General features: G+C 42.4%; 1 protein-coding gene across 2 annotated transcripts in view; it reads right to left on the bottom strand.

Moving 5' to 3' along the window:
• EMB2410 (embryo defective 2410) overlaps positions 1-12,751 on the bottom strand; it is a 231,310-nt gene that overhangs the window by 105,140 nt on the left and 113,419 nt on the right. The window contains exon 17 of one of the 2 annotated variants that reach the window (XM_087378591.1): positions 3,673-4,509. The exons of the other annotated variant lie outside the window; for it this stretch is intronic. Within the exon in view, the coding sequence (XP_087234717.1) occupies positions 3,673-4,509 (837 nt within the window). The remainder of the gene's footprint in view (positions 1-3,672; positions 4,510-12,751) is intronic. 2 annotated transcript variants of the gene reach the window in all.

The raw sequence follows: 12,751 nt of genomic DNA, 5'->3' as shown, positions 1-12,751 counted from the left end.
CATTTGTGGTGACTTTAATAATGCCCCTCAATCAGGTGACAACACCTCAGGCCACACTCATATGTTGGCTTCTGAAACACAGGCATGGTCTGATTTTTTGCTTCAGTTGCGCCTGGTTGATCTCTGGAAGGAATTACAGCCCATGCTTCCGGGCTATACCTTTCAGCATAATGCTCAATCTTCTTATCATGCACGCTTAGACAGATGGTATCAGATTGATGCACAGCATTGTGATGCCTTTACTTGTCAAATTTGGGTTGATCATGCTTTCACACATTCGGATCATGCTCCTCTTTGGTTGAGGCTTTCCTCACATGAATTTCCCACTGACAAATTGCCTTGCCAAAGGCTTTTACTGATTAATTATAGTTATCTGGAGCATGCTGACCTTAAAGCCTTGGTCTCTGATGCTATTCAACCTCTCTCTCGTCAGATACACATTGGTTTGGATTATGCATGGCAGGCTTTTGTTGCTCGGATGCAAGCAATTATTCGAGATTATGGCAAATCCTATATGCAAGTCACAAGAGAGACTGTAGCACATGCCAAATTTACTTGTCAAAGTTTGACTGAGCTTGCTCATCTTCGCCCTTTGTCTTCAGAGGAAAGCATGCTCTTACTCTCTTCAATCCAATGATCATAGAAAGCTTGCTAAATGGGAAACTCGATCCAGACAACAGGCATTTTTTGAATAAAGGCTGCTCTTCCAAGCAATTTTTAAAGAGTTTACACTACAAAAGACAGGCTGCCAATATCTGTCGGATCCGGATGCCTGATGGCTCTTGGTCAACATCTCGTTCAGAGCTTGCTAATTTATGTGTGCAACACTTCTCCACTCGTTTTGGGCATGTGGATACTCTTTCTCCTCGGGTCATGTCTGCACGTCAGCTTCTTTTGCAGCATATTCATCAAATTCTATCTGATGCTCAGGCTTTGGAACTTGAACATCCCTTCACTGAAAGGGAATTGTCTGATGCACTGAGATCCTGTGGCAGATGGAAATCTCCAAGATGGAATGGTCTCACTGTTGAATTTTTTCTTGCATTCTAGGATCTTCTTAAATTCACCTTGCTGCAAATGGTAAATACAGCATGGCAAAATCAACAGATGTCTGTGTCATGGAAAAAGGATCTTCTCAAGCTGATTCCAAAAAAGCAACTATGTGATGATTGGAGGCCAATCACGCTCATGCCAGTCATTTGCAAGATCATTGCCAAAATGGTGGTTGATCGGATTAAAGGTTATTTGCATGATGGGTTGCATCCCTCCCAATATGGCTTTGTTCCACGTCACCATATCATAGATAACATTGCCAATGCTTGTATTGGGATTGAATATGCCAAATACACGCAGCAGGATGTCCTACTCTTACAGGTAGATATTGCAAAAGCCTTTGACACGGTTCAATGGGATTTCATCTCGCAAACTATGCGAGCTTTGAGGTTTGGACAAAAAATGCAGCAAGTTATTTACTGGCTTTACAAAGATAGCAATGCGGCTTGCATTCTTTCTGGGGATATCTCTGATGAGTGGACTCTTCATTGTTCGGTCCGCCAGGGATGCCCTCTCAGTACTTTACTGTATGCCATTGCTACTCATCCTATGCTGCAATATATTGATCATCTTGTGGCTACAAGATCACTTCATGGCTTGGAATTGGATGCTAATCGCGGCATGGTTGCTCAAGCATATGCTGATGATTCTTTCTTTACCCCGAAGAATACGCCCCATGATCATGGTGCCTTGATGCAGGCCCTCTCTGTTTATGGTTTGGCAGCTAGTCTTCATGTTGATTTTCAGAAGTCTAAGTTACTCCCTTTGCATTCAAAATACTAGCATAGTCTATTATGGCCCGAGAATATCATTCCACCCACTCAGTTTGTTCGTCATCTTGGTTACCCTTTGGGGTGGGAACTCACTCGCCGACAACAAACTGATTGGGTTTTGGCTAAGCTTCAGAAAAAGCTTGAGTATTGGAAACTGGCAACCTGGCCTTTGCACGTTCGTCTTTGAATAGTGCAATCCATCCTTGTAGCATATATTCAATTTTACTTGCCATTGATCATGTTCACTAAGGCAGATCTTACATCTTTCATGTCTGTCTTTATGGAAATCTTCTGGCGATCCAAACATGGCAAAAAAAGTCTCAGGCTGCTTTCGATGCATCACATTTGTTCTCCCAAAATGCATGGTGGATTGAACATCACGGATATTCATGTGCATATTCTTGCCCACAGGGGGAAAACGTTGCTGCAATTTCTGCAAGGTGATCAGCCTTGGGCTCTTAGGAATAGGCCTCTGGTCACTCATATCAGTATTTCTGCGTTTGGTCATTGGCAACTCGATCAATGGGATTTCTTTTTTGGCTGCACTGATGGCACTTTTCTTGGCTGCCCTTTTATCTCCCGCTTGCTTCTTGATTGGAAGCATGTTCTTTCTCATCTAGAATGGAATGGACGGCAATCTTTGCTTGGGAATTCTTTGAGAGCTGAAAGCATTCACTGGTCGAAAGTCTTTCAGCCTCCCTTGGCTTTACAGGAACCTCGACGTTCCTACTTTGTCTCATTTAAAGGCATCACCTCGGTTGCTGATGTTATAGATGATGCTGGTACTATGCTCCCCTTTTCTCTAGCAGCCACTACATATGGATTGGGCTCTCATTATCGTCCTTTGTGGCGACAAATTACTTCTATGCTTTCGCCTTTTGTTCCAATTCCTCCTTTGGAACTCCAGGACCCCGGCTAGAAGATTAGACTTTGACTTCTCCATTGTCCTCTTCTCGTCCTTTGAGGCTATCACAAATTACTATGCCTGCATTGTATAAAATCCTTTTGCCTCAACCTCGGGTTTCACAGAGCGGTGATTCTGTTTGGCGAATGCATCGCCCAGCCAAGTGGTGGAGGAAAAGATTCCAGCAACTTTGGGCCTATAAAGTACTGCTTCGGCAACATGTTTTCTTTTGGCGAGTTCTTTTGGAAGTGTTTTCATCTGAACAGCTACTAGCTCATCGACACATGGCTTCTGCACTTTGCCACAAATGTTCTGCTTCTTCGAAGACTGTGCCTCACTTGTTTTGGCATTGTCTGTGCTCTCGTGAGTTTTTTGATCTGCTTCGATAGCACCTGCGAGCAAGATTCCCATCTGTTCCGTTTGGGAAGTTCTTCTGGCTATTTGGGTTTCATCCATCCAACTCTGCTTCCGTTGTGTTAGCTGTCTCTTTCCCCTTATCTGTCTTCTTCAGAGTTTGGGTTCGCTACTGGGCACTATGGACTTTATGGACATATAGGAATTGTGAAGTCTTTGGTTTCTTTAACAAACTTTGTGCCGTAAAGAATGTAGTTAAGAAGAAAGAATTCATTTCTATTCTTAGGGACCCCTGTCGGCGTGCATTGCGACATGCAATATTACAAGAGGTTGCAACTGATTTAGAGAATCTTGTAGATCCATCGGAAGTTGTCCATGCATGTGTGTGTGCGTGTGTAAAATCCTTAAGAAGGATTGACAAAATGCCCTTTTAAACACCAAATTAGTCATTCTGCTGCATATTCTTTCTTAGATATCTTTTCCAAATCAAGTAAAGATAAGAATGATAGCAACGGAAATCGTACTGGAATAGCTTTGGAGTGAGAAGCAAGTTTGAATTAAAGAAACCTAGAGTAAGAAGAAAAGCACCTGCAATGTCAAATCTGCACTGCCCTGAAGCCAGCGAAGGTGAGGTGAAAGTGCAGTGATTAGCATCATACCACCATCTTTCACTGTTGCATCAACTTGCACAGCTCCTTTGTCAGAAAAATCCCAATCTAATCCTTTCAAACTTTCTGCCAAATGAACTTCCCAGCCTTCATCTCCTAACCTGTCCCGGACATGCTTTTTCTCTTCCACATCATTTTGTTCGCTCACCTTGCTCTTATTTCTACTCCATCCTCGTGGTCTTTTCATGTTTGTAAATTCTTTTTGTGCCTCATCATCTTCTATAGCATCCAAACCACTTGCCTCCAAGGGAAGGCTACCTCTCACATGAACATGCCCACTACGTACTACCGGCTCAAAGTTTGCATTAAAGTTGAACCGATTAGATGATGTGATAGATGCCACAACTTCGGCCCGTCCCAAGTCCACTCCACCAATAGCCCCATCTAAAAGCCTTACTTGCACGTCACACTGTGGCTTCACCAAAGGACCCCGCAGATCCCCCTCCATGTACAGTATGCCTCTTATAGATGTTAATGGTGCTCTTGTAGTTGGATACGGAACAGGCTGCAGTGTTGATGACTGGATAGCATGCAGCAAAGGAGGTACAAGACCTACAGGGAAGTTCAGAACAGCAAAGTGCAGAGTGGACTTTGGTCCCAGAATGGTTCCATCTGCATGTAATGTAGCGGTGTCCTTCTGAATGAAAATCTTGTCTAGCTGGAGCCCATCGTTGTTATTGTAGCTACCTACTGTGACAACCCTTTGAACTTTGTATGCTCCCCACTCCCATTCATCTCCATGAAAGTCAAAGTCGGCCTGTTTACATAGAGCATGTGAGACATATGGTAATTTGATTAGGTAATTCGAAGCAATGCAAGGCAAAACCTAAAGCCAATCCTTAAGAATCAAAGAATAACAGCTCCCTGGTGAACGTAAATGCAAAGAATAACAGTTCCCTGGTCAAGATAAATGCAATGAATAGTCTTTGAATATTAACTTGTCTTTCCATATACAACAGTTAGATGCAGTTTGAGATATAAAGCTCGTGATACTTAAATAAGAAGAGACACAAGTTGCACATTTGAAGCTGGCAAGCTAAAACATAATTGATGCCACTTATCATACAGCTGGTTGTTCATAAGCTTTTCCTCAGTAGAATCCCATGAAGTCCTAAATATACTGTTATTCAAAGATATATGACAAGGGCATCAAAAACAACATACAATTTTTCAAAGTCCCTCCATGGCTTTACATTTTACTGATATCACAAAAGCACCAGAGGAGAATGTGAGATAGATAGAAAGTTGAATGCTAAAGATATTAACCGTTGAAAAATCACTTCAGAACAAAAGACTAGGTATTGAAAGATTAGGACAAGATCAGGCTGACAAACATCACTGTTATTGTACGTCATGGTGTGTTCCTATTTTCTTGCTTTCAAGAAGAGAAACAAAAGAATTCACACAATAGAGAGCTTTTGTCAGCACGATGGGCTGATAAGGTATATAGACACTGCCAAAGTCAAGTTGGCCAAGACACAATAACATCAAATTGGTATTCTTTTTCCATTTGAGGATGCATGCACCTTCACATACCTACGGGTTGAGATTCGTTCTGAAAGGAATGGCAAACATCTGTGGAGGAACGAGTAGAAGAGGGTTGCAAGCACTACTATCCCTTTCATAGCCATGTAGATTAGTAGACACATGCTTGAAGAGAAACCTATTTGATATACTTACCACACCACTGCTTCTGTATAACTTCGAGATGTAGGGGGACAGACTAAGTTTTTAAAACAATACCGATCACTTAGCACCATATCAGTACACAATTCTTCTTGCGGTTGACACAGCAAGAGATTCATCAAATCATCTGGGACAATCTATGGAAGGTATACATCCGGAGGACATGCCTCTCTCCCTCATGGCCACTTGCCACCAAAATGACCTTCTACCAAGAGCATTCCCTCCATCTGCACGAGGATGGCTTTATCCAGGCACCAGCGTACCTACAAACTGATTCTCATGGGCCACCTCAGGACCTCATAACACATATTACAGATTGAGGTAGGGTGGAGTGCATCCACTTGACACCGTAAATACTAAAGGTGTACACTCAATTACATAGATGAAGTGGAGGCAGAGAAGCATATTATCACAAACTCTCTTGTTTATTCTCTACATCGATCACGGGAGTAGCACCATTTATTTCCTCCCAGCCATATCTCACTGATGCTAACGAGCAGACAGAGATCTACATTACCAAGTCCACGTGAATCATTATCTTCTCTTCTCTCTCTAGCCTCAGCAAGCCCCAATTCCCTAGAAGTGAAATCCTTGTATATCTATATTACAAGAAGCAGTCCTCAAAGAGGGAACATGCACTTACAGACATATATGTACACACTTTTTTTTTGATAAAATTCAGTGCAGTGTATTTATATTGTCATAACTTTACAAGAGGGAAAGTCTCCAAGATGGAGAGTATTCCACAGATCAGAAACATAAAAAGAAAAGCTCAATGCAAGATGCATGCATATCACCCTCATGGCAGGCATCATATAAAGATTGCCGCAATGAGGCTCTAAAAGATTCATATGACTTTTGAAACTGACCGCCCAAGTATGCCAGATTATGCTCTTCCCAGATTGTCCAAAGAGCCCAATATCTCACCCATGAGAAAAAGAGTGAGTATTGTAATAAAGGCATCCTAAATCTGCCAAATAACCAAAAGTGTTTCCCAAATATGTGACTCGGGAAACGGAGGCGAAGATTATCCAAAATTTTCCCCAGGAGGTTCCGAGTAGACTGGCGATGCCAAAGCAAATGAGGGACAGTCTCTGAAGGAGCGTGACACCGTAAACAAGTGGGTGAAGCAATGTGACGTTTGGCAAGTGTTATTCCCACTGACAGTGTGCCGGTCATGCATCTCCAAAGAAAAAGTCTTTGTTTTAAAGGCATTTTACACCTCCATATTAGTCGGAGATTTTTCTACCACCATGAAAGGGGCCGCCTGATATGCCACAGAGTATTAGCATATTGATGAATCCAAGGGGCAGGCTGAAGAAGCTTGTAGACTTTGATGGAGGTCAAAACAAGCAGAGGAATAGGACGAGAGCATGTAGCAGAGGGGTACAATTGCCATTCCATAAGCCTGTCTGTGTCAGCCACAGGGGGAATAGGTAGAAAAGGGTGCAAGAGATCAGCAATTTTCTTCCATATCAATCTATGATGCATTCCCAATGCATAAGTGGCAGTGGCCTGAGGAAAAGATAAGACATGACCATAATCATCTACCACGTCATTGATGTATCTGATTCCCAATTTCATGAGAAAGTATGCCCTAACCGGTTCCTGTAAAGCAAGTGGAGTGGCAAAGATGGCACTCCAATGAATACTTTCTTTCCTCATTGAGTTTGTCCCCGAATGATTATCAGGAGCCCATTTGACTTTAGAAAGCACTTGTTTCCAGTCCAGTATCAGAGCAGTAGAGAAAGGGCATCCAGGAATCTTCCCTACAAATCTCCCAATGATCAGTAGTCCAATGGCCATAAGCATTTGTCCTCATGTTGACACACATGGATGCTATCATACAAGTCCATGGCTGTTTTTGACGGAAAAAAGTATGGAGCATAGTCGCCTTCCTTGCAAGTACATGATATCTGATATTTAGAACATTAAGTCCTCCATGCATCCTAGGAGAGCACACCATTTCCATCTTCAGCGGTCTCAATGCTTTCACAGCAGTTTTTGTCTTCCATAACAGCTCCATAGCTTGAGACATAAAAGCTGAGATATGACCAATGTAGTAAAGGCAAGAAGAACTGAACATAAGACATTACAATAGACTGGACTATTCTGAGCCTGACATGAAGTGGCCAAGTAGAAATTTTCCAATATTCCAATTTATGTTGAAGTCTTTGGAAGATCCATTTTAGCTGCTGCTTCCTGGTGATATGCCATCCTATAGGATATCCCAAATGCTTGACAACATCTTTGGAATGCACTATCGGACCAGGCCAGAGAATAGAATGCCAGTCACATTGTTTCAGGGGAAGTAGTTTGGATTTGTCAAAATTAATATGCAATCCCGCAGCTAATCCATACAATGATAATGTGGCCATAAGCATGCGGACTTCCTGAGGAGAATTCTGTGGCATAAAAAAGGAATCATCAGCATATGCCTGTGCCAAAAAAGATGCAGCCCCAGGGATTTTAAGACCAGTCATCTGTCCTGTGCTTGTAAGATGATCAAGATACATCAGGAGGGGATGAGTCGCAATGGCATAGAAAAGAGCACTAAGGGGGCAGCCCTGTCTGACTGATCTACCCAATGTCCATGACCGAGATAGATGGCTTCCGAGAATGCACTGGGAAGTAGAGCCAGAATAAAGCCAATAAATTGCATTTGCTATCTTGGGACCAAAGCCCAACTTTGTCATGGTTTGGGAGATAAAATCCCATTGTACAGTATCAAATGCCTTAGTGATATCTACCTGCAATATGAGCACATCTTGATTCGAATACTTAGCATATTCAATTGCAGTCAATGCATTGGAGATATTGTCATGGATTTGTCTTCGTGGCACAAACCCATACTGATGAGGATGAAGGCCCGCATTCAGAGTCCCATGAAGCCTATACACAATCATTTTGGCAATGAGTTTGTAAACTACAGGCATCAGAGTAATAGGCCTCCAATCTGACATATGATCACAAAGATTTTTTTTTGGCACAAGTTTGATTATGCCATGCTTCCAGAGGTGCGGCAATTGATTTTCTTGCCAAGCAACATTGATCATTTGTAAGAGAACATCTTTCAAATCATCCCAAAAAGAAATATAAAATTCCACTGTAAGACCATCCCAGCCAGGGGACTTGTATTTGCCGAGATGGGACAATGCATTATCAAGTTCTGTGTCAGTAAAAGGTCTCTCAAATAATAGAGCATCATCCATTTTCACTATCCCAGAAACATATTGAAGAAATTCAGTTCTCGCATCAGTCATTTGATTTGATGGGGAGCTAGGGGTAGAGAACAGTGTCTGGAAGTAATTTTGGCATTCATCTTGGAGATTAGAGAAAGAGTGCGTCCAAGATCCATCTAGCTCCCTGACCCTTAGACACGAGTTTTTCTTTCGAGTGGCATGCAGGCCCTAGAAAAAGGCTTTTGATGAGCAGCCCTTATCCATGAGGGGCTTCATTCTTGCTCTAATCTGCCATTTGTGCAATTTCCGCTGATCATTATCAATCAGTTTGATCCGGGCTTGTGAAAGGGAATCATTTTCTGATTCAGAAAGGGGCCTTAAATGTGAAAATTCAGTCAACTGTTGTGCTGTCCTTTTTGCCCATTTGACCTCATTCCTCCATGTAGCCATGTGCCATTTTCCATAGTCCCTAATGACATTCTGTATACGAGAGACAAAGCTGTCCCAAGCATAATTCATGTCCTCCTGAGCATGCAAAAGCAAGGGATGAATTGCAAATCTGATCATTTGCTGGAAATATTGATGTCGAAGATAAGCCTGATTAACATGCAGTAATCTACTGGAGAGAGTCGGCAAATCATCCAGTGGCATACCAAATTGCAGATTTAACCATAATGGGGCATGATCTGACAATCCCAATGAGAAATCTATGAGGAGATGAAGGCTGAAATCTGCATATTGTTGTGGATAGAACAGATACCATCTATCAAGCCTTGCCCAGTATGTGGTAAATGCATTATGATGGAAAGTATATCCGGGCACTGACCCTTGTAGAAGCAGCCATAAATCTTCAGCCTGCACAGAGAGAAGCATGCTATCCCATTTCTGTCTTTCCGATGAAAGCATATGAGATCTTGAAGTGGTGTTATCTCTCAGCAGAGGAGAATTGTTAAAATCTCCACAGATAAAGGCATTTGATCTCCATGGATATTTGCTTAAAGATTCCCATAGAGAAGCCCTCATGGCAGAGGTCTGGGAGGCATAAACTGATGCAAGCTCAAGAATGTCACCATTGACATTACATTGTATGACTATCCATCGGCCACTGCTGTCATTGAATGCTAACTGAGGCTCCAGCTCATGTCTGACCATTATGCATACACCTGAATAGGTAGTGGTACCAGCATAATAAATATCATAGCCGCCAAAGTGATCATGATGACCAGCCTTAGAGTGTTGATTATGCTCTTGCAAACAAACAATATCTGGCTGCATTTTATGTACATAATTCCAGAAAAGTCTCCACTTTGAGACATTGCAGAGGCTCTGTACATTGTATGTAAAGCACTTAAGTGTTTGATGTATAAAAGAGATATATACAGGAAAATGTAAATATGAAACAAGATATCAAAGAGGCAAAGCCTCTGCCTGCATGGGTTGCAGGCTTTCATGATCCATAAAAGATATGGCATTCTCCCCTTCTTCAGAATCACATATGGGGATACCCTTCTTCAAAACCCCCACCCAATTTTGAAGGACAGGAGCTGAAGTAGAAGACACGTGCACGCATGTGCACACACACACACACACATTTTTTTAAATGAAATCGATGTAGTTTTATATTAGTCCCCAAAAAGAGAACATCCAATTACAACATCAAAAAATGTCATTGTAAGACAAGTATACATGATAAGCTATCTGGAAAGCACACAGGGAATCATAAGATGATTGCCGGACTTACATCCGTCAAAAAGGAAACTGGGAGAAAGTGGGATCACCAAAGGCTCCATGATTTCTTTCTTTTCAAAGAGTCCACGGTCTCCAATAACAAAACCAGGCGAAAAAAGATCAAACCCTGTCTCTGTGGGTGGATCCCAAATAACCAGAAGTGCTTTCCAAAACAATCACTAGAAAACTGAGCCCTGAGACGTTGCTATAGAAAATAAAACAAGTCACGAGTCTCAGGACAATGCCAAAAGAGATGAGGCAAAGATTTCCTTGGAGCCAGGCATCTGTGACAAACTGTATGTCTTCGTGCCCAGAGTTGGCCAAAAAGAATAGCTGCAAGTATCACCCACCACAAGAAAACTTGTTGACGAAGAGGAAGTTTGCAGCTCCAAAGCTGTCTCAATCATTTTCACCACCACTTTTCCATTATGATTCAAAGAAACAATCTGATTTGCTCAATCTAAAATCCAAGGTGGAGGCATCAATACCTTATATAACCTGGCAAGACAGGTTCAACCTTTATAGTGAAAGACCCAATCGTTGAGGCTCTCCATAAGCTCAAGTTTTGGCACCAATAGGAAATATTGTTGAAGAATCTAAGAAATACATTGCCACAGAGGTCAACAATGCAGTCCCAAACCATATTGCTTGCCTGCTGAAGGAAAACATAGCATAGGACCCTCAGCATGAAGCACATCCCCCACAAAATGAATCCCTTTAAGACCAATGAAATATGAGCGTCTAAGATCCTGCAAAGCCATGGATGAGCAAACACCTTTGACCAATGCAAACACTCAGCATGTAAAAAATTTCCAGCAAGAGAGTCATGACCATGCCATTTAAGATGGGAGAGTATTTCCTTGGATTTTAAAAACACTCGTGAAACAAAGGCAACCCTTAACTTTGCCATCAATATAGCACAGAAGAAAATCTCATTGTGTGGGCTGACAATGGGCAGAAGCATGAGTAGTCAAATGTGAAAGCAATTGACGCATCATAGCAGCCCAAAGCTGATCACCTTGAAGAAATTCCAGCATCATTTTCCCCTTATGTGCCAAACTGTGTGTATGAAAATTGAGGATATTTAAACCACCATGCATTTTTGGCAAACAGAGGTGCTAAATGCACTTACGGCAATGCTTGGACCGCCAGAAAGTCTCCATAAGAGTGGACCTTAAGCATGCAATATCCTTCTTGCCAAACATCATCAAAGGCAAATAGAGATGTACGTATGCAACCAAAATTGATTGAGTGATACGATGTCGGACATACAACAACCAAGTAGCTAACTTCCAATATTCCAACTTCTTTTTTAGCTTTGTGAGCACCCAATCTGTTTGTTGGCGACGAGTGATAAGGTCCACCCCAAAGGATAACCCAAATGGAAACAAGTTGACTAGGCAAAATAATTTCTCCATGCCACAAAATGTGATGCCAGTCTTTAGCATGTAATCTTCGAAGTTTAGATTTTTGTAAATTCACCTGTAGGTCAGCAACCAAGTATTCTTAGGCGTGAAGAAGGAATCATCAGCATAAGCTTGCGCAATCGTGGCCTTTCTTCCATGATTCTCTAAGCCTTGCAAAGTATCTGTAATGAAGGCCAAGATCAGGCCAACTTAGTGAGGGTTAGGCCTGATTTGGCTTATGGGATTTTTAGGCCTAGGGGGGGGCAAAAAGGAGATATAGTAGAGGGAGACTATATAAGTCCACCTCCACACCTTTGTACGGACTTTTTTATGTGACATCTAATCCTATCTACTCTCCCTCCTCCTTTTTGCTACTTGCTGCCTACGCTCACACTCTCTCTCTCCTCCCTCTCTCTATCTCTCTATCCCCTCATCCTTCTCTCTCTTCCTCTCTCCTTCCCCTTCTCCTCTCTTCTCCTCCCTTCCTTCTGCTATTCTCTCCCCATCTCCAAATCTGCCCCTTCCCCCTTCACTACATTGGTATTAGAGCCCCAACTCTGGCACCTTTGCTTCCCCTTCACTCCGAATCTCAGTACCTGTTACGCCAACTGTGTGAAGAACATAGCCAACGCAAGGTGTTGGTAGACAACCAGGCCAAAACGTGCAATGTGACTGGCAAAGAATGGCTGGTCGTTTCTCATGCTGCTGATGGCAAGGAATAGAGGGCTTTTGGAATGAACGGCTTTCTCAAACAAAGTCTCCACGAAGCAGACGGACGCTAGACCTTGCAGAAGTAGAACACCTCAAGCAATAAGATCTGCAATCCCAACGAGCTCTAATTTGTCTGGGGCACAGATGGATAACAGGCCGTACAGCTCCAATTCGGCTGTGGGACAGATGACGAGCAAGTCGCCGTACGAGGGCTACCCTATATGGCAAAATGTGTAGTGCTAATCGTCGGATACGTCTGGTCACCAACAAGAATAACGCAACAGTC

Source organism: Dipteris shenzhenensis, chromosome 8 (genome assembly GCF_047967505.1).
Source record: "Dipteris shenzhenensis isolate YYH24624 ecotype China chromosome 8, Dip_SZ_1.0, whole genome shotgun sequence".
NCBI classification, from domain to species: Eukaryota; Viridiplantae; Streptophyta; class Polypodiopsida; order Gleicheniales; family Dipteridaceae; genus Dipteris; species Dipteris shenzhenensis.
This window is presented reverse-complemented; position numbering and strand designations above follow the sequence as displayed.